This window comes from Littorina saxatilis, linkage group LG17 (assembly GCF_037325665.1).
Source record: "Littorina saxatilis isolate snail1 linkage group LG17, US_GU_Lsax_2.0, whole genome shotgun sequence".
In the NCBI taxonomy this organism is placed as follows: domain Eukaryota; kingdom Metazoa; phylum Mollusca; class Gastropoda; order Littorinimorpha; family Littorinidae; genus Littorina; species Littorina saxatilis.
In genome coordinates, this window is record NC_090261.1 from 33,325,434 (window position 1) to 33,348,523 (window position 23,090).

General features: G+C 41.9%; 1 protein-coding gene across 1 annotated transcript; it reads right to left on the reverse strand.

Moving 5' to 3' along the window:
- Positions 1 to 440: 440 nt before the first annotated feature.
- LOC138953264 (zinc finger protein Xfin-like) lies at positions 441 to 22,517 on the reverse strand. The gene is made up of 12 exons (XM_070325064.1): positions 21,908 to 22,517; positions 20,328 to 20,405; positions 19,700 to 19,879; positions 18,907 to 19,089; positions 17,288 to 17,443; positions 15,842 to 15,999; positions 12,879 to 15,280; positions 12,234 to 12,430; positions 7,049 to 7,441; positions 6,484 to 6,665; positions 3,847 to 6,056; positions 441 to 2,646 (listed from the first exon to the last, which is right to left on the reverse strand). Exons 1-12 carry the CDS (start codon positions 22,349 to 22,351, stop codon positions 2,465 to 2,467), a joined length of 6,765 nt encoding a protein of 2,254 aa, XP_070181165.1. The 5' UTR covers positions 22,352 to 22,517; the 3' UTR covers positions 441 to 2,464.
- Positions 22,518 to 23,090: the final 573 nt, after the last annotated feature.

A 23,090-nucleotide genomic window follows, 5' to 3' on the forward strand; every position in this document is an offset into this window, starting at 1 on the left:
TACTATCACAGAAAGACTCTTTCTGTGATAGTAGTAGTCCAGTGGACGATACCTTCCGCCTGTGGAGTAACCAACAACAGAATAAGCTTTGGAAACGATGTGGAAAAAAAAAAATCCGGTCCAAGATTTTTATCACTATTTCGTTTTTGTGTTGTGCGATCTGCTATAACTTGCTAATTTATTAACTGTTCACTCTGTTTATTTGCTTGATTGGTTGGTTTGTGATGTGTGGGTTGGAAGAGGTGAGCGAGAGATTACATAAAGTTTGACGCTATTTTTAATGTCACATACATGATAAAAGGTTACACATACACACACTCATAGCATGTATACACACGCACACACACATTGTATTTATACTGACACGCACACACACACACACATGTATAAACACACACATACACACCCACACAAACACACAGGAAACATACACATAGGTAATTGGTCTAAAAACAGATACATTTTATTGTGAAATGTAGCAAGAAATCAGCGTGACTGGTCTAAGAAACAATCGGACATTGTTCTTATTATCAAGCAGTATGTAGTTATTGTCTCAAATACTTGCATCAGTGTTTTTATTACTAAAAACTGTTGGTTAAATCGCAGGTGCAAAACCATCAGCTTGTAGAAATCACTCAAAATAGAACATGCACTACTACCTTTTCTGTAAACCTAGGGTCAATATTTAAAAACATATAAAAGACTTCTAAAATTATTACAGTGTAACCCTGACCCTGAATTAAAATCTTTAAAAAACAAGAAAATTAGGCCTTAAAACCAAGCCTTATATAGAGATCAAGACCATATAAACATAAAATCTGAATAAATCATGTCTTTCAGTTTCACATGTATTTTAAATCACTGTTCAAAGATGGCATATAGTTTCCTTTGCTGAAGAGCACATACAATGACAACATGGAATCGACATAGAAACATTGAAATTATCACATTTATTTTCATATATATACGTATATATATTATATTTATAATTTTATCTATAATACAGTTTCAAAAACAATGAATATTACAAAGGGACAGAAAGAAGCCAAATGAGCTTCTGGCAACATACTGGGTTACACAGAGTCTACAACTTGACATTCTACAATTTAACTCTCCCAAAAAGAGAATGTGTATAAGCAGAGCAGGTAAGCTAGCTGGTTGTTGACCTCAGTTCTTTTTTTTTTAATTGGTCACATAATTTTGTTCCACACATTTATTGACCTTTGAAAGAATGTTAGTGCATACTCTCTGTTTCTCTTCACAAGTTTTGTTTACATCTTCTAAAACTTGCAAGTACATGGCGATGATCTCCCCTCTCTTTTTCACACATACACACACACACACACACACACACACACACATACACACCCCCCTTTGGTATATTCACTGGATTCAGAAAAGTTCAGCTTTGTTCCTTTCACCACTTAAACGCCAGGAAAGAAAATCCAAAAACACGAATGTAATGGTATCAAAGAGTGCTTTTTTGACACTTTAGCAATATTACTGCAAACATAATATTATTGATTACAATCTAAATACACAGAGAGGGTATAGAGAGGATGCACATGAAAATGATGAAACATTTGGCCCCAAAATGAAGAAGTGTCCCAGCATAGACTAATTCAGAATCAGACTTGAGGTAAGACTTAGATGCTTCTATGTCGCACAACGTATAAGTCAGACAAAGCGCTCCATTGTGCACAGTCTTCAAGCAGCACAGTCTTCAACCAGTATCCGCTGTCTGTCGCCAGCTTATCTTGGGCCACTTTCTCTTTCTCTGTTTGCGTCAATAGACGAATTCCGAAAAACAACTTGGTCGGGTTGGTGCGGGTTGTGAGAGAGAGAATCAATGCCTTTTGATTTTACGCGGACAAACATTGGAGGGGCCAATCACCAGCATGTGGACAGGTGTATGTGTGGAGTTATTTGTCAGAGGAAAGAAAAGCAAGGGTATTCACTCGTTCACAACCCATACAAACCAGACAGGGTTATTTTTTGGAATTCGTCTATTCTACAGTTTGATTTGTGGGGAGATAGCTCAGCCGGTAGCGGCGCTGGCTTCAAAACTAGTTGTCGCTATCTGTGTGGGTTCGATTCACACGTTCAGTGAGGTATGTTTTTTCCCAGAGTCAACTTTGTGCAGACTCTTTGCTGTGTTCGAACACCCCTGTATGCATGCATACTCACGATAAAGAACCCTAGTTCACAGCAAAAGCCTCAGGGTTTAGAAACACAAATACTTGCATGCAGGACAAAAAAAAAAAAAAAAAAAAAAAAGGGTAGCGCCATACTGAGTGATGGCTCACTTTCCCCAGTGAGAAAGCAGCCCAAATTTCCTTGAGTGTAACCTCACACGACTGTATAAAATCTTACCCTTATTTCATCCTTTTATTATCAAGGGCATCAAGACATGCCCAAACCATGTACAATTTAATTTTTTCAAGATGTCATGAGACAGAGCATCTCACGCTGTGCGATTTCTGTGCGTGCGGTAATGACTTCTACGGTTGCGCTGCAAGGCAAAGCCTCTCCCACAGATTTCACACTTGTACGGTTTTTCTCCAGTGTGCACTCTCTTATGTCCAACAAGAGTTCCTGGGCAGCTGAAACAGGCTCCGCATTGATCACATTTGTAGGGCTTCTCACCTGAAACAGAGTAAAAATAAATTATTCTTTGCAAAAAGGTGTACGTGCTGAACACCCACAAGACATTCAATGATATTCTTGAAGGAGCAAATGACAGTCAGACATTCGGCATTCATGTTAGAGGTCAGTATGGGTTTGAAGTTCACACACCACTTATTAAGCAGGAACAAATAGTTTCCAATAAAATTAAAAGTGCTGCAGAAAGTACAAGCAAAAACAAAACACAAGCTTCATCCAACTTTCCACTCGCCCTCAAACCCCAGAGAAAAATCAAATGTAACTTGAAAGAATAAGAAGAAAGAAACAAGTCGCGTAAGGCGAAAATACAATATTTAGTCAAGTAGCTGTCGAACTCACAGAATGAAACTGAACGCAATGCCATTTTACTCGTAGCATCGTCAGGCCACCGCTCATGGCAAAGGCAGTGAAATTGACAAGAAGAGCGGGGTAGTAGTTGCGCTAAGAAGGATAGCACGCTTTTCTGTACCTCTCTTTGTTTTAACTTTCTGAGCGTGTTTTTAATCCAAACATATCATATCTATATGTTTTTGGAATCAGGAACCGACAAGGAATAAGATGAAAGTGTTTTTAAATTGATTTGGACAATTTAATTTTGATAATAATTTTTATATATTTAATTTTCAGAGTTTGTTTTTAATCCGAATATAACATATTTATATGTTTTTGGAATCAGCAAATGATGGAGAATAAGATAAACGTAAATTTGGATCGTTTTATAAATTTTTATTTTTTTTTACAATTTTCCGATTTTTAATGACCAAAGTCATTAATTAATTTTTAAGCCACCACGCTGAAATGCAATACCGAAGTCCGGGCTTCGTCGAACATTACTTGACCAAAATTTGAACCAATTTGGTTGAAAAATGAGGGCGTGACAGTGCCGCCTCAACTTTCACGAAAAGCCGGATATGACGTCATCAAAGACATTTATCAAAAAAATGAAAAAAACGTTCGGGGATTTCATACCCAGGAACTCTCATGTCAAATTTCATAAAGATCGGTCCAGTAGTTTAGTCTGAATCGCTCTACACACACACACGCACACACGCACACACGCACATACACCACGACCCTCGTTTCGATTCCCCCTCGATGTTAAAATATTTAGTCAAAACTTGACTTTAGAAATATAAAAAAGAAAGAAAGCACTAACAGAAAAAAGAAGACAAGTTCACTCACCTGTGTGAGTTCTCATATGCTGCGTGAGCCTGTAGGGAACGGAGAAACCTCTGCCGCAGACCTCGCACACGTGGGGTTTGACTCCCGAGTGCACCATGATGTGTCTGTTCAAGTTGGTCTTTGAGCTGAACGCCTTGCTGCACTCAGAATCGGGACACTGGTAGCGCTTCTGCTCCTTGTGGATGGCCAGGTGGATTGTGAAGTTACTGCTAGAGTTGAAATCTCTGCCGCATATCTGACACAGGTAGGGTTTCTCTCCCGTGTGGATTCGGAAGTGCTGTCTATAGTTTCTCGAATTGCGAAGAAGATCTCCACACACAGTGCACTTGAAAAGCTTCTGGCTTCTGATGGTACAAACATGATTGGACAGGGAAAATGCTGTAGGGAGTCCTTCGCTGCAGTGGGGGCACTGATGTTCAGGGTGGGGATGTGAGCGAGTGTGAGCAACCATGCTCTGAAAGCCTTTGAAACCCTTGTCACACTCAAAGCACTTGAAAGGGTGTAGTTTGGTCACCACTCCCACCTCCTCTACTTCTGTTGGTTGGGAAGGCAGAGACAGGACTCTGCTTCTGTTGTCAATGTCAGGCTGGCTGTAAGACTGTGACGGGTAAGGAGGTGCGTTCTGATACCTCATTGGTCCATCAGAAACTGGCTCATAGACGTTGTGCATCATTTGGTTTGTTTGTGGCATTGGAGCAAGATTAGGTTTCTGTTCACCAAAATGTGTCTCCAACACCCTTAAATCTGCATCAGAGACAGGTACGGGCACGGGGGCCTGCATCGGGGGCATAGGTAACTGTCCACTCATGTAGGAAAGACTGTCAGTGTCAGTTCCTTGTTCAAAGCCCAGCGACTGCTGCACAGTTTCTAACCCAAAACAACTAGCGGTAACTTCATAGCGTGGTGGAAAAGTCTGCTGAGGCTGTGCATTTGAGCCCACTTTCTCATCTTTCGGAACTTCCTGGATTTGCTCAGAATGCTTTTTGGCCGAGTCATTAACCTTGCTGCCACCTTTCTTTTTCTTGCGTTTCCCTGGTGCTTTCCCACTCTCAGCAGAAGGCTTGCCTAGGAGTGCAGAGACCTGTGGCTTGCAGTTGTGCAAAGTCATACTGGCATGATCAGAAAACGTTCTGGAGCACACTCGACACTCAAATCCTCGGAGCCTGTAGTGGCTCTTCATGTGTGCCACCAGATGAGAGAGCTGGGAACACCCGATTCCGCATTCCTGGCAGCCAAACTCCTTCTCTCCTGAGTGGATCAGCAGATGTCGATTCAGACGGCACTGAGATTTGAAACCATCACCACACTGGTGACAAGTCCAAGAGCTTTGACGAGGTTTGTCATATTCTGCATTCTCCGCAATTCCATTTTGAGAACTAGTGCTACCAGCATCACCATCTTTGGCTTTTCCTTTAGTGTCTTTTAACGGGTGTTCTGTGACAGTCTGCAACTGAAGCTGTTGCGTGGCCAATGCTTTCTGGCAAACCTGTCTCCTCATATGCTGCCTCAAAGCGTACATGGTGGCAAAGGGAGCTTTGCAGTAGTCACAGTACACCTGCAGGGGCTGCATGATATGAATCTTAGCGTGCAACGCCAGCATGTGCTCATGGAAAAAACGCGCCTTGCACAACTTGCACTGATGCCGCATGTCCGCCTGGTGTCTAGCCATGTGCCAGGTGAGCTGGTCCGGTTCCGTGAAACTTTTGTCGCAGTGCTGGCAGTGCAGGGTTTTGTACTGCCTGACAGAGTCCCACTTCACTTCACCGTTGTGCTGGGCAATGTGCTGACCCAGCTCGCCGGAACTGGCGAACATCTTGTCACATATCTGACACTGAGATCCTTCAGAACTTTTATCCTCTTCTCTTATTTCTTCACAGCCTTCAACCATGCCAGTATTGTTGCTCATACCAAAGCCTGTCCTTTTCTTTCCAGGTTGCTTTTTGGTGAGTTCAGTTTCAGAGGTCCCGCCTTGTTGACTTTCATTAACTTCTGTTTCATGAAGTGAAGATTCCCCAGGTTTCTCCTTGACACTTGCCACAGGAACGGGATGCTGGCTGGACTCTGCTGAGCCAGAACTGCGAGGCTGCACCTGAGGTGAGGCTTCCCGTAAGCTCTGCTGACTTCCTCTCAGGTTGAAACACTTGGCGCAGTAGCGGCTTAGCGGAGAGTTGCAGGTCAGGCACACATCTCGCCTCAAAGAACTTTCATAACTGCACAAGAGAAGAATACAAGTTGGTTATTACACAAGTACAAAAGTGTGTCAATACACACATATTAGAGATCTAGTTACTTAAGATCGGTATTGTACTATTCCATGTACACATACATGCACACATACATCCGCACCCATTTACAACATTTCTGTAAAAAGCAGTTTTGAGTTTTCTTTTTTCTTTCAATAATGACATTGACAATACTCAATTAATGTTAAAATCAATTATTATATATAATCAATTAAAATAAGGCAGTTTATCTGCACATTACGAACACATGAAACAACACACGTCAAAATGAGAGTGTGTATAGTGTGTGCATACACATGCACACTTGTGCATGTGTGATCAACAAGCACACATAAAATGACTTCTTTTTTTTAATAACGCCCTTGTCAAAAAAGAGCTAAAAAAACACACAAACCATTCAAGAAGAGTTGCTGCAAGCTGTGAGTCATCCAAGCTGCGTTCCTCCTTCACGATTTGCCACAAGCGGAACGTGTCTCTGGAGGCCTCAAAACTAATAGACAGTGGTGATGTTCTCTGTTCGCTGGCGCCCTGCTCTTGCCGGTCACACCTCCTCTTCCTTGGCATTAGTGTGATATGCTGCCATCAGATAACAGAAACATGCGACTGTGAGCAAACCATCAATGTTAAATTCTGTGTCAAACAGGTAAAGGATAGGAAACGCTACTAACTTAGATTTTCACAAGAAGAATGAACACTTTCTTGAAATTTAAAAGCAAGAAGTATATAACCCCCTGATATCTAATGATTGATGTAAAACTGCAGTTGCAAAGACTCAATTTCAGAAAGTACAGACCATGGAATCTAAAAATAGGATTTGGGAATGGGGGAATTGGTAATGGTAGTCCAGAATTAGAGTGAGACAGCAAGTGACTCAGTGAGATGGTTATCAACAGACAGCAAGACACAGGCACTTACAACAGAACAATTTGTCAAGTCTAACTGTCTTCTATGGAACTTACCTGTGTTGGTTCTGAATTTAGCATCATCATGGCAGTCGCAGCGCTTTTTCTCACCCGCTCCTGATCGTTCTCATTTATTCCACAAACGTGCTCTGTATAATCCGCAACTTGTGCAGGTGCTTGAACAGCTTGTCTGCTGGGACCTTGATCTCCCAAAGGGTGCGGAAGGTGGCTTCCAATTCCATGATGAAGATGTGCTTGCTGAGTTTCTGGCTGAGGATAGGGCTGAGGGTGAATTTGGTGCTGCTGCTGCACTGACGGGTTGTCCATGTCGGGGAACAGGTGGTGTAGAAAGGTGCTACTGTCCATTACAGGGTTCTCGCTGCCTAGTTTCTTTACTGCAGCTTTGGGATCCATGCTGCTTCGGCCAATCTTCAGTGTCCAGTCTTCTTGTCATATATATATATATAGATCTGTGAGCATAAAGGTGACAGATCTATACTGTTCAGTACTGGTCATGTTAACCATGTCATATATATAATGCTAATTTCTTAGCCCTATAAAAACCGTACAAGGAAATCGCAGCAGCCAGACCCTATCACAAACAGAACTCAACAATGCACAGTTGTCAGCGGCGTATAAGAAACGTTGAGCTATAAATAGCTTGCGCTCCTCAACAGCCGATAACCGCCTGCAGAGCCTAGCTGCTGTGAAGAGTGACGCAGTAGTCTCCCTGTCACATTAAGAAATACTAATACCCGTCTTACACTTACAGTTACACACATTCACGCGCACACACACACACAAACTGTCCTGACCTATTTCCAATATAAAGGTTGAACTGGGTGAACATCGTTTTGAGATGCAGTGACTGTGCCATATTGTGTGTGTGTTGTGTGTGTGTGTGTCACTGTGGCGTGTGTGTGTGTCAGTGTCACTGTGTGTGTGTGTGTGTGTGTGTGTGTGTGTGTGTGTGTGTGACATTGAATTATATAGATTATGTTATCACATAAGGTACTCAGATTCAGATAATATCATGAATACACAAATGATAAGTTCCTTGTTCTGACATGTAGTGGTGTACATGTACATTGTAATAAGTAATATATTTATATATTGATCAGAGATCTTCATAAAAAAAAAATTCTCGACATGAAAAAAATGTACATGAAATCTAATGGTTATTCGAGTTGTAGTACTCATAAGAAAGCTTGCAACGATAGTGTTATGAAATTGTCATATTTACTAAGGCCTAAAAAAAAAATAGGTGTGGTTACGGTAACCCGACCTACCCTATTTTTTGGGGCCGACCCTATAACTTTTTATTACATTTGTCAAAAAAATACCCAAAACAACAAGTAAACGAGTGCAGAAAACGCAATGAAAGCGAAAGCGCCCGAGTCGCACACTTATTTCCCTGTCAAGTAGGTTTAATTTGTACACATTAGAAAAAAAAGTTAAAAAAAAAAAAAAAGTGATTGCCTACCTTCCTACCCTATTTTTTTTTGGCTATGTTACCGTAACCACACCTATTATTTTTTTTGGCCTAATTTAGAAATCCCATTCACTGGAAAATATGCATACAATTCCTTGGCATTTTGTGCATCAAAAATCGCACATGCTCGAAATGCTGCAAAGTGCAAACTGTCTACGAAACTAGGTTTATTTTGAAACAGTGAAACTGAAAGAATCACAAGTTAGGCTACCTCAAATTTAAAACCACAACAGTGACAACTGGCCATTGCAATATAATTTGGGAGATGAGAACCTACCCCCTGTCTGCAACCCTGCTTAATAATCAAAGGCAGTAAACCTACCAACAACTTTACAACACAAGCACATCAACGGAAGTCTTACTTACACAGATCCCGAAATAAAAGCTGGATCTTCTTGCCGACGATCAAAAGCTGGCGGCCATTGCTGATCAATCAAGGCCAACAACCATGCCTTTCCCTCTCAGATTAGTTCCCCTGAACTGATATTTTTGAGGAGTGAGGTGATACCAAATAAATTCGTACAATATTTAAACCAGAGAGAAAAAAAAAAGAAAAGAAAAAGAAAAAGGACAAAATATCCTTCAGCAGATTTAAATGTTCGATATGTTTTTGGATGTGTCAATAAAAAAAGAGGCATGCAAAGTGTTTTGTACTCATATACTTACTGGTACTTGTGCGACGTTGTAGGTTTATAGAAAACCCGAGGTATTTGTCAAACAAAATCGTGGCAAACCAATTGTGCACGTGTGTGTGTGTATGTATGTACGTACGTACATGTGTATTCACATTTCAATATTTGTTTAAGCCTGCCTGGGAAGCTCTTTCTGCATTATGTATAGGGGAGACCAGGGCTAGTCCGCCCCCGGGGCACATCCGTCTTTGTCTGTTTATTCTTACATTTGCCACCTTTTAGTCATTCACACCGGGATGTGAAAGTGGCGTCCCTTCTTCCCGCCATATCCTGCAGAAGTTCAGAGGTTGCGCGCCCATATATCGTGAGTACAGATCTTTCTTTCTTTCTTTATTTGGTGTTTAACGTCGTTTTCAACCATTCAAGGTTATATCGCGACGGGGAAAGGGGGGAGATGGGATAGGGGAAAGGGGGAAGATGGGAAAGAGCCACTTGTTAATTGTTTCTTGTTCACAAAAGCACTAATAAAAAAATTGCTCCAGGGGCTTGCAACGTAGTACAATATATGACCTTACTGGGAGAATGCAAGTTTCCAGTACAAAGGACTTAACATTTCTTACATACTGCTTGACTAAAATCTTTACAAACATTGACTATATTCTATACAAGAAACACTTAACAAGGGTAAAAGGAGAAACAGAACCGTTAGTCGCCTCTTACGACATGCTGGGTAGCATCGGGTAAATTCTTTCTCGTCCCAACCAATATGGGACTCCCCCTAACCCGCGGGGGGTGTGAGTACAGATCACAAAAAGTGTTTTTCTTCATTTTTGTAACATGAATGCATAGGAGTTGACTTAGGTTTTGATGCATTACCTCTGAGAACAAATACTTAGTCTTGGTGCCGAGTGAAAGTGCGTTAATTAAGGTCGAGTTCTGACGAAAGTTTTGCTTCTTCCTTCCCATGTTGTGCTCGTTATCTGGCACTAGAGTTGCCTGCCCGTGCAGGGGCAAGTCCGCCTATTTGTCATGGGGCATGTTCGCCGTAAGCAGTATGTACAACAAATGTTCATGCGCATATAAAAAACTGTCTGCACATTGATATCAGCTACACATTTGTCTTGATGTAAAATAAAATAAAAATCAGTCTTCTAGTTCATCAAACTCGCCAGTTATGCTACCAAAAGCATAAAAGTAGCATAAAAGTAGGCGGACTAGCCCCGGTCTCCCCTAACGTAATTTTGTGTTACATTTTTTCGTATTTTGTCATTGGCATTTTTGAACCTAAATATTGAAGGGAATCAAAAAAGCTTTCCCACTAAAGCTTGCCCACTACTAGTCTTGTACCTACTATGGGATGAGAGCGGCGGACTTGCCCCACCCTGTAGGCGGACTTACCCCGACTTAAGGCAAGTTCGCCTACGTTAGGGTAGGTCTACATTATGTGCAGGTCAGGGGTCAGTTCAAAAGAAATGAGCGATCATGCTTCTATCTTTCACTGAATGCAAATGGGTCAGCTGCACTGTTCAATTCGATTATGGAGAACTGCTGTCTTGAATTTCATTGTGTTATACTTGCCGCTGTGCAAGCAGAAACATAAATAGCATCAAATGATTCAAGCCTAGAAGATGCCCACACTGGATAGCCTATGCATTGCATCTCGATTTCAAAGAAAGGTTTTTCTTGCAAACTTTAATAATGACGTTAAAAAAAGCAAGACTGTTTAATGGTACAGTGGAGCCCCCCTTTTAACACACACACACACACACACACACACACACACACACACACACACACACACACACACGTGCGCAGACCAAGACACACAAACAAAGAGTGTGTTCACAACTGCCTTTTTCAGTCGTTATGACACCAGTTACAAAAACCTCGCAATCGCAAGTACAGCTAATGTATGTTATTTTTCATTCACATGAGCAAGAAATAGGAAGCAAGGCTATAAAGGTTTCTACCGATTGTTTTGTTGTTGTTGCACATATATATATATATATGCACAGAGGAAGTGATCAGCAGGTATGTGACTAGTAACTGCTTAGAACTAAAGGGAAATAACTTCAATCATTTTTGATGATTACTATCTCAAGTATACTGAAAGCATAGTACAGACGTATGACAAATCACTGCTCGAGCAGCATTGAAAATTACTCTTGATACACACAAAAAGAATTTTGTGTTTACAAATGGTTAGTGCATTAGCACCAGATGCTGTTGGAATTATTTTGGATACAATCATTCCGTTTCAAATTCAAAAGGTCTTTGCTGTAATATACATGTACATGTACTACATGCTTACAACACAAATCAACAATCAAAGTCTTTGTTGTGTAAAAATACACACCAACCAATATTGCATCACATCCAAAGCATTGATCTCTCTATCTCTCTCTCTCAATCACATGTGTAAAGTCACAAACATACACTGCATGTGCATAAAAGCACACCAATCAATATAACATCCCCTCTCTCTCTCTCTCTCTCTCTCTCTCTCTCTCTCTCTCTCTCTCTCTCTCTCTCTCTCTCTCTCTCTCTCTCTCTCTCTTAAAAAAACCCAGGCACATACATACACCTGTCAAAAACAGTTAAATAATTTGTAGCTACAGTAGTACTGTATATCAGATACCAACTTATTGCACAAGATTGTTTGAACAAACATTTTACGAGTCTATCTAACAGCAGTGACGATTTCTAAGACTCCATTCAGGGATGGTCAAATATTAAAATGTGAACTGGCAAGCCGGGCGAGTAACTTAAAAAAAGTCACTAGCCCGCCATACATTTCGCTGGCCCGGTACTTACCAATTACACTGTACTACTAGTACTACTACACAACCAATTATGAGTGTCAGACTTCTTTACACAATTTAAATAGCGGTGTTACGACTGGAGACTCGTTTTCCTTTCACTAGAATATGGCGGTGATTTTGCAGACAACGAAGTTCCTGCATCTGCAGTGTTTCGATAGTTCAACCAAACCTTTCACATTTGACCAGAATTTTAACTGGCCAGACTTTGTACTCGTCCGACTGATTGTTTACTCGCCCCTGGTGATAGGGCGGTGGATTTGGCCATCCCTGCAATTATACACTCAAAGGTTGTAAAAGACTGCCTGATGACTGGTTTGAGTCTTATGATGTCTGCGGTAGTGATATCTGCGTTCAAATGACTGAACAAATCTTTTGCCACAAAATTCACACTGATAAGGCTTTTCACCAGTGTGTCTTCTTCGCTGGTGTACTTTCAGCTGGGTGGAGGACACAAAGCTTGCAGGACAGCTGCCACATAGGTATGGTTTCTCACCTGAAAGAAAAAAAACCATGAAAACTGAGATGTGTCCATGAATTGTCTCATAGAAGTTCACAACCATAGTACTTTAAGCAAAGTACTGACTAAAGGTCTCGTCTTTTTTTTCTTCCGGGTCATCGGTCATCTCCTCTACACCCATGTGTATAATATATATATAATAATATATCCATCATGCAACCAAGGAATTTGCAAGTGAAGAAGGGAATATGGTTAACATTCTATGATAATAACTTAAAACACATTTAAAACAAAATTAAACTAACCAACAAACAAAAAACAAATAAAAACTACCCCCCCCCCCAAAAAAAAAAAAAAATCCCTGTACTTATCAGAATTGATCAAAGTCAATACATTCTTACAGGACATAAAACTTCACAGAATTGCAAAATCTATGCATGTATACCTCTGCAACATTGTATTACTACTTCTGAACAAAACTTACCCGAGTGGGTTCGCATGTGGATCTTGAGGTACGGGCGTGTGACGCTCTTGCCGCAGATTTCGCAAACAGTGTGGCTGAACTGTGGGCTCCTCCCTTGCCTCTGACCACCGTGCACCACCAAGGTGTGTTCCTTCAGGTACCTGGCACTGTGGTACGACTTGTTGCAGTGAACGCAGATGAACGGTCTCAGCACTTTGTTACTGTGGCCTTTGACATGCTGAGTCAGGTAGGACTTTGTGCGGAAACACTTCCCGCATTCGGGACACATGTGAGGCTTGTCGGCCGTGTGGATGATTCTGTGCTTTCTGTAGGTTTCCATACGCGTGAAAGATTTGCCGCACACTTCGCACGTGAAGGGCCTTTCTCCTGTGTGAATGCGAAGGTGTTGAACCAGCTGGTACCGGCTAGTTCTCTTGTCGCAGTACGGACACTGATAGAGGGGACGTTGTTCAGGGTGGGTTTTGGGGAGCGGCTTAATTCGCATGTTAGCGTGTATGATGAACCCTGTCCTGTCCATTCTCGAGACACCTGGTGGACGAGGAGCGGTGCGCAGAGGCACGCCTGGGCCCATCTCCTTGTGTTCGTTCATGTGGCGAGTGTAACTGTAAATGAACTTGAAGCTTTGATTGCACTGAGAGCAGTGGAAGCCGTTCTTCCCTGTATGGCGATGCATGTGCTGGGATAGATGACTGGGAAAGTGGAAGCACGCCTTGCAGTATGAACACTGGTACGGTCGCTTTTCCTTGGCTTTACTAGCACCGTCTGGGCTCTTCTCGGAGTCAACAGTCTTGGCAGATAGTGAAGATGAGTCCAGAGTATCTCTGACTTGTGCTTTCAATCCAGGATTTTCATTTGGCACTGCTTCCTGGCCACTGACGGACACTGTTTGAGACATACCTTCACCTAAACCTCCTACACCAGGTAAAGCCACCAAACTGACCGACTGGTCGTCTTTACCTGATTCTGTTTTAACTGGAACTTGCATCAACATAAAACGAGCCAAATGTTGGACAGAAACGTCTTGAGATGAACCAGTGGGTACTGATATTAACGGCTGCAGATTCTCGCCCAGAATTCCTTTTTCTTGTGTTTGGCTTTCTGTTCTATCTTCATTGTTTGGCTGGCCTGCTTGTGTGGGCTTGGCTTTACCAGATGCGTCAGGTTTACAGTTATGGATCCTCAGGAATCTGGGGTACTTGAAAGTCTTGTGACAGGCCCCACACTCGTAGGGCTTGAAGTTGCTGTGACTCTTCATGTGAGCCACCAGGCTGCAGTTCTGAGGGAAGGCTGCACCACAGATCTGGCAACCGTACTTTTTCAGCCCCGAGTGGACAGAAGAATGACGTTCTAGCTGCCGCCCCGTGACAAAACTTGCCCCGCACTGGTAGCACTGCCACTTGTCTCGCTTGGGGAAGTACCGCCGCTTTCTGGTCTGTTTGGATCTGGCGGTGAAGGTCTCTTCCACTGGCGTTTCTATGTTCAAAATGGCATAGTCTGCTCCTCCTCCTTGTGGCTCCATCCCATGCTGTGCCATGTTTTGCTGGCGCTGAAGTTGTAGGGCCAGCATTTCGTCACACACCTGCCACTGCTGGTGGAGGCACAGCGCTCGCTTGGTCAAGAAAGCGGCTTGACAGCGATCACAGGTAAACTGAGTGTCCTCCTCGTGAAACCTTGCGTGTAAAGCCAGAATCTCTGGTTTGAAGAACCTAGCCCGGCATATGCCGCACTCGTGTTTCATGTCGTTGCGGTGCTTGGCCAGGTGGTACGTGAACTGGTCTGGATCAACGTATGTCTTGTCGCACAGCTTGCAATGAAGTGGATCTTCCTTCTCCTCTTCGCCCTTTCTTTCAGTGCTGTGTTGGGAATCTCGCAAGTGTGCAGTCAAGCCTTCTGTGTCGGTGAAAGTCTTGTCACAAACCTGGCACTTGTACTGGTCAGAGAGGGTAGCTTCTTGCTCATCCTCGTCATCCATTTTCTGCGGTTTCATGTCTACCAGTTCTTGCAAAACGTTGCTATAATCCACCTGGTTGGCAGGATCAGGTTTATCGACCTCGTCGGGCATCTCATTGTCCTCTGTATCAGAGTCACTGTGCTGGTCTGGCTCTTCAAAAATGCTGTGGTGAGTTGTGTGGTGTGAAGAAGATACAGGAGCAATGGAAATTTTTCCTTTCAACTTGGAGCTGTTGGGATCAAGAACTTTCTCTTTGGTCAAAGGGCGAGGTGGGTTGTGAACTGCTTTTGGTGATGGTTGTTTTGGTCTGGAGCTAGTGGGTTCTGCATGATGAGGGGTAGTCTCTTTCTGCTGCTTGTTCTTGACAGTGAGGCATTTAGCACATTGCCAGCAGTGAGTCATCGCAACGTTGCATCTCTCGCACTGAACTTGTTTTGTGTTGTCTTCGTAGCTGAAAAAATATAAAATCCTCAGTTTAAACACCAGTGTAAAATCTTATTGAAAACAGTGTTAACTACTATACAAATCAACAACAGAAAAAAACCACACACATACTAGGCACATACACACCACAAAACAAATACAAAACAAAGTTACCATAAAACAGCTTTCCCTACTGCTCAGTTCTCTTTTTGACATATCCCTTACTTCTGTTTAAGCACTAAACGTGCTGGAAATACTTCCAATAATTTTGTTTGTTTTTTTTAAGTGAAAAGAGCCAAGCCATTTTAAACACATGTAAAACTATTATGTAAGATGCCATGCACCCATATATATACTCCCATATTTTAGTGCATGCAGTAGCTTTTTCAGTGTAGACAATGCTCATTTTCTGAGCGTTGAACACTCATCACCAACACTCTCTTCCTTCCCATAAGAATACAGTCTGACATCTCAGCCTGAAGAGACAATCAACCAAAGATGCTGTCCTCTCTCCATAAAACAAAATCGTACATCTTATCTTAAAACAATCAAGCAATCCGACATCAACATTATATCTGATATAACTTACTATTTTAAGAGGAAAGCTGCCAGCTCAGAGTCAGAAGAGCTCCGTTCCTGTGCAACGGTCTGCCACCTGTTGTAAGTATCGGCTGATGCTGTGAAACTGATAGACAGGTTGGAACGCCTTGTGAATTCTTTCTGCCGAGTTGCCGGTTGACTCTGCTCCTGTGAAGATGAAAGAATGCATGGCTTTACAACACGCCAAATGAAAAACGAAGCTCGTCATTCATGCTCAAACAGGTTGAAGGATTTATCCCACTTTATGCGTTTACCAGACAAGTCTGATTCATATTTGTGGTTGTTCTTCTCATTAGTTCAAGAGAGAACACTTCGGATGTGAATTTATAAAATGTACTCTGCTGATGAATTTTCATTCAACCCAGTCCTTTCTTCTTTAATGGATCTTCCTTATTAATTTACCTGTCCTGTGTTAACAATCTGGGCTACTTTTCCAACAAGAAAAGACAACCAGGTTAATACTGATTGCACAGAGCCAACCATAACGGCTGCAAATTGATCTTTAATGCTTTGCAACAACAAAGACGGATAAGTAGGTACATATTCATGTTCAGCATTCAACATCTTCATTCTTTCTAAGTAACCAATACAATTCTCAACAAAAAAAACACCAACATTAATCAAGCATGTTTCCAGTTCAGAGTCAGTGCAATCAAACTTTAAAAAAAACAAGAAGGGCAAAGCCCATACGACTCACATGCTTTACACATTTTTCCTACCAAAATACATGTGACCCAAGGTCAAGGTCATCCAAGGTCATGCAACACAAAGTTGTTAATTCAAGACATAGGAAGTACAATGGTGCTTATTGGCTCTTTCTACCATGAGATATGGTCACTTTTAGTGGTTCACTACCTTATTTTGGTCACATTTCATAAGGGTCAAAGTGACCTTGACCTTGATCATATGTGACCAAATGTGTCTCATGATGAAAGCATAACATGTGCCCCACATAATTTTTAAGTTTGAAACAGTTATCTTCCATAGTTCAGGGTCAAGGTCACTTCAAAATATGTATACAATCCAACTTTGAAGAGCTCCTGTGACCTTGACCTTGAAGCAAGGTAAACCAAACTGGTATCAAAAGATGGGGCTTACTTTGCCCTATATATCATATATAGGTGAGGTATTGAATCTCAAAAACTTCAGAGAAAATGGGAAAAATGTGAAAAATAGCTGTTTTTTAGGCAACATTTATGGCCCCTGCGACCTTGACCTTGAAGCAAGGTCAAGATGCTATGTATGCTTTTTGGGGCCTTGTCATCATACACCATCTTGCCAAATTTGGTACTGATAGACTGAATAGTGTCCAAGAAATATCCAACGTTAAAGTTTTCCGGACGTCCGGACGTCCGGACGGACGGACGGACGACTCGGGTGAGTACATAGACTCACTTTTGCTTCGCATGTGAGTCAAAAACCCACACACACTCACATTGATCAAAAATGTTGCCAGTTCAGAGTCAGTGCAGTCAATTTCCTGACTGAGAGTCTGCCATTTGATGAAAGTGTCTCTTGTTGTGGCAAAGCTGATAGTTGGAACAGGACGAGTCCGAAGATCCTTCTTTTTGGACAATGGCTGATCATGCTCCTGTGAACAGAATGTGTGATAAGGCTTTAGAATACAATAAGAAAAAATAAATCAAGCTTGCTTAATTTTGTTCTCTGGAACGATAGCGGGCATGTGGATATTCATTTCAGTACATGTATTAGTCTTCCTCCTGTTTCAACAGCGATTGCTTTCTTTTAGTTTTATCCTCTCTCATGTTTCAAAATAAAGCAATTTTGTCTCTCCTACAGAAAATCATAAAACTTGGAGAAAAAACTTGGATCCGAGAGATTTGAAAACAGTGGTTGTCATTTCAAACAACTTTAACTGTGTAAGAACTGAAGCAAGATTTTAATACAGTGGAACCTCCCGTAACGACCTCTCCCAAGAACGACCCCCTCCTTTTGCCGACCGAATTTCTCGGCACGGATACTTTTCACACTGTAACTAACCTCCCAAGAACGACGCCCTCCTTTTTCCGACGACCGACCTACCAATTTAGGGTCAATAACGACTTTGACATTTTAACCAGTGAGTGTCAAAGTTCGTAATTACGCAGCACACGCATGCCATTAGTCACGCATCAAGAGTCAGGGGAGGTAGTCTGTAGTTAGTAGTGCGTGCAAGTCAAGTGGCCCTCGGCTGTCATCTTCTCACCTATTGCTGTCACAATGGAATGACTGCCCTCGAAGTAGGTGGGGGGGGGGGGGGGGGGGGCAGAAAGGGAATGGGAGGGGTTGGGTAGGGGCAGTTAGAACGACAACTCAATAATGACTGAATTGCTGTGTACGTATTCTGTGAGTGTGTGCTCACCAACTGAGACCTCGGGCCAATGACCCTTACCCTTGCCAATGAGCAAGTTTTACCTATGGGACGGTCTCCTTTGATGTCTGAGAGGAAACTCCCCCTGTCCCAGGTTACAGACACTGGTCTTCTTACCCGGGGTCAATCACCGAGTTTTTATCTATGAGACCAGACCGCGCGCGCGCGTGTGTGTGAGTGTGTTAAGTCTGCCAGTCTGTGCGGTGGTGTATGCACGTACATCGTGCTTATCCATATGCACATCAAATGGGAACAAAAATAGGATAAGGGACACAACTTTCAAGACTGAACTGCCCAAGAGTTGCCACCCCTGTAAACAAAATTATACCTCCCAAACTCCCAATAAAGACCCCTCCTTTTTACGACCGATTTTTCTGGACATTTTCAAGGTCGTTAGTGGGAGGTTTTACTGTATCAGGTAAATTCAACTGTCCAGGGACATTGCAAAGATTCATGCATTTTCAGCAAATGTGCCAAAATTACCAGAACATTTTGTCAATTTTTTTTAGTAGTTTTCATCAGTCTTTGGCGTAATCGACCTTTCCCCCACCATGAAAACTGGAATGACTGCAAAGTTTTTTTCCATCTGAAGTAAGTTTTGTCGTTTAGCCAACTGCTGACACCAAATGACATCCCTGCATATCTTACACAAATAATAGCAAACTCCACATACAACTGCTCACAATGACAAGAAAATCCGCCAGCTGGGAGTCAGTACAATTCTGCTCTCGTGCTAGAGCTTGCCACTTGTGAAGAGTGTCTGGTGTTGGGGTCAAGTGCAGAGTTGCATCTGTAGATGGCTCCTGTTTGATCAACTTCCTCTCCGGTATTGTTTTCTTCTTTTTTGGAGCAGGCTCAGCAAATTCCTGCAACACACAAAAAGGGAAAAAAAATAGGATGTCCCAAGAAGGCAGAGATTTGATTCTAACAAACCAGGGAAAACTTCTTTTTTTTCACACAATGTCACATGTGCAATTCTGTGCGCTGGCCCCTGCAAAAAAGTACAATCCCATCTGCTATTACATCTACTAACCTTTGCAGTATTCGCTTATACGATTGTAGATATACATGTATAGATCAATAACTGGAGACCCCTTTTGAAGAAAGTCAAAATCAAGCCGTGTCTCTTGATCATTGCTCACTAACTTAAAAAAATACACTTCTACGATAGAAAATAATGCTGTTTTGGCTTGGCCCATGTGTGCCATCTAATGAAAAAGTTACTGCAACTCATGAAAGGACTTTTGGAAATTCACATTTATTACAGTGGACACCCCCCCCCCCCCCCCCCCCCTTTTAGGGTTTGAAATGGAGGAAGTAGATCCATATGGAAATAGGAAGTAAATTTACAGACAATGAACAGTAAATCTGAAAAAAACCATTGGGGGTGGGGGGTTCTACTATACAATCAATTATTTTGTGTGGTTGCAATCTCTCGTGGAACACCCAAAGGCATCACTAAAACCAAATATTTACATCAACAAAGAAGGCTGCCAGCTGCGAGTATGACAATCCAAAGTCTTGAGCGGCGCTGTGCCATTTATCATAGATGTCTTTCGTGGTGCTGAAGCTGACACATGGGTTGGTGCCTGGCTCAGGGTCTGCTGTCTTTCTTGTCTGTATCCGTGTCCTCTTTGGTGAGATCTGGGTCACCTCCTGTTAAAGCAAACACAAAGCAGGTTTACAGCCAATCACTTAGTCCAGTTGATGTCAGTCCTAACAGTAACAGGTTTAAGGGTTTGTGGGGACTTAAAGAATCATTTTTGGTCCTTCACAGCCAAATACAGGTGTGAAAAAAGGTATGTGCAGAACAACTGACCATATTTCTGTGAGACATATTGCCGATATATATTGTTTTTTTCTTTTCTTGGTCTGATTATCAGTGACACAGTTTTGAGAACATACGCACATGTACCTATGTATACAAGAAAACAATCAAACTTTTGTTCTGCTTACATTTTTTCTCATTGTCTAAATGAATTCATCCACCTGCACACCGTATAATATTAATAAACTATTTCCCTTCATGTATAAGAAGAGAGAAGAAAGATAAGCAAAGGGAATAGAAATAAAGAGTTTGTGTTTTTTTCGAACGTAGACAGACCTTTTGGATATTGTCACTGGAAAGCCTCTCCACAACAACAACAGGTTGCCTTCTGAGCTGCTTGTTTTTCTTCTGTGCCTGCAAAAGAGAAACACAAGTTAATTTATGGGCTTCCAATTCATTGGCAATGGATGATAAACTTATTAGTTGAAGTACTAACATTTCAAACCTTGTCACAACAAAGTGTCAAAATAAAATCTCACAAAGAAAGAACCTTTCTATAATTGATAAGTCAGCATTGTGACCTTGTTTGTTGTCCAGTCGAACCTGCCCTGTCAACCACCAACTCTCACAGGCATGGGAATTGAAAATTGTAAAAAAGGCTGAAAATTTATAACTCGCGTCAAGTCGACGGCGCGAAGCGCCTAGCCTTACTAGGGGGGTCCGGGGGCATGCCCCCCCGTAAAATATTTTCTCCAAAGAACCCAGATGGTGAAATCTGGTGTCATCTGAGCTCCAAGTTTGCCATTAAATTCTGTTTTTAGAATCAGAGTTTTTAGTACCAATTTTTGCTTTTTTGAAGAAAAGAAATATATACCGTACTTTCCGGGTCATAAGGCGCGACTTTTTTCCTCGAGTTTGACCCCTGCGTCTTGTATAACAAAGCGCCTAATCCGTGTATGAAATACGAAAAAAATCAAAGAGACCGCCTGAGTACCAGTCAAACAACTTGTGATAATGCACTTTCAGCTACTAGGTACTACCCTGGCCAAGTTTCCTCTCAAGACATCAAAGAGACCGCCCCATAGGTTAAACTCGGTCACTGACCCCAGTGCAGGAAGTGTTTCCTCTCTCAGATCTATGACAGGGAAAACACCTCTCATAGCAAAAACTGGGTCATTGACCCCTGGGAAGAAGGTCAGTGTCTAAACAAGGCAACCCAGCTATCACAATGGACCTGCCTTTGATCTCCCGCACACACAGAGCACACATATTTCCACTCTGTATTCTTCCTTTGATGTGCGGCTTATTTTCATTCTTCGACCGTTTGTTACCGGTATACTTTTTTAATTTTGGTGCGCCCTATCGGCCCCCTGCGCCCAATGAGTGACTGGATTACAATTTTGTTTAAAAAGAAGGGGGTGCGCCTTATGCGCTGTAGCGCCTTGTAACCCGGAAAGTACGGTACATGTATTATATGGTTTAAATTTGTAAAAAAATTGATCTATTGAGACAAACAGGAAAATGTAACTTGTAACACAATCTGTGCAATCTGGTTTACTTTCTTGAAAACATAAAAGTTCAAGTAACTGAGGCGGGCGGTAGCAGTGCGTGAACAAAGTACGGAAAGTTTTCGCGGGCTTTTGCACAAAGGCAAAAGTAACCAGTGTTTTTTTTGTGTGCCTTCTCCCTTTATTATTTTGGCGGGCACCTTTGCTTTTTCGGCGGAACAAAAAAAAAATTCGGCGGAAATTGTCCGCCGAACCCATGCCTGTCTCAACAACAACCATGCACCTGCCAAAACGTCCACCCAAAGGATCCCAACTTGGTCGTTGTCTTTGTGGCGCCAAAAGCATAACTTCTATGATTATGCATAACGAAAATGGACATGACAGTTTTCTAATCTTTTGGTATTTTACCTGCAGGTTTGTCTTTGATGAGGAGCGTTTGGGCAAAATCCTAGTTCTTGGTGGTACTCTTCTTGATTCCTGAACCAATCCTGTCGGCCGATTTGTGTGACTTCCTTGGACTTTCTTTTCATTTCCGGGTTGCTTCGAGGATAAATACTGTCGTGTGTGTCTCGCACTGCCAGCCATTCTTCCCTGTGTCGGCTCTTCAGCTTTCGGGATTTTTTCAATTCGGATCCAGATTCCTTCGTCGTTGCCTGATTGGGGTACATGTTTGTTAGGATCAACGGTTCTTTTGATTTTTACCCAACTTCTTTCCTCCTGTGCCTGTTGCAGCATTGAATCATTTGATATTAATGCGGTCCCACTTGGTTTTGGAAGTAATGGTCTTAAGTTTTTGGTGGTGTTGTGCTGTTTGCTGCTGTCTTCTGTTGATGGGGTGGTGGAGGATTCCATGTTGCAGGTCAGGTATCCTCCTAGCTAATCCTACAGTGATTCAGTTTCCTTCTCTATCTGTCGGAGTGTGTCTCTCTTGGAGATGTTCAGTGAAGTTCTGGTCACAGTCCATGACACCAGAATGTTGTGAACTTGTACGGCTAGCATGCCTCTTAGTCTTACAATACCGATCTATCAAAGAAGAAAAATACATCAGATACAACATTTATCAATTATAAAAACAACTTACATTAAATTATAACACAAATACACTCATGCACACAGAGGGTTGATCTCTTCTGATTTTTTTCTCATAAAATGATAAATGATAATTATATTAAGAAGAGCAAACGCTCGATCGAGTCACTTTCGCAGTTCTGAATATTATATGAGGCATCAGATGGACAGGAAGAAATTGCTATTCACAACACAATGAGTCACGTTCACATAAAATTTGAGCCCGGTCACTTTTATAGTTTCCGAGAAAAGCCCAACGTTAAGTTGTGTGTTGCCGAACAGAAAAGGCTAGTTATCTCCCTTGTTTTTCTGATAACGTTCGTAAAAGGCTACAGATGTAAATACTTTGATGTAAAGAATAATCCTACAAAGTTTCAATCACATCCGATGAACTTTGTCAAAGATATAAAATGTCTAATTTTTCCTTTGACGCTGACCTGTGACCTTGAAAAAGGTCAAAGGTCAACGAAACCATCGTTAAAGTGTAGAGGTCATTGGAGGTCACGACTAAACAAAATATGAG

Bases quoted from the DNA above. Each gene is read 5' to 3' on its own strand.
- LOC138953264 (XM_070325064.1), bottom strand. From the start codon at position 22,351: ATGGAATCCTCCACCACCCCATCAACAGAAGACAGCAGCAAACAGCAC. The intron at 7,442-12,233 runs TTTTACAACCTT...ATATATATATGA, and splicing joins AAACCAGTCATCAGGCAGTC to CAAGAAGACTGGACACTGAA. The intron at 6,666-7,048 runs GTAAGTTCCATA...ATCTGATGGCAG, and splicing joins TAAATTCAGAACCAACACAG to CATATCACACTAATGCCAAG.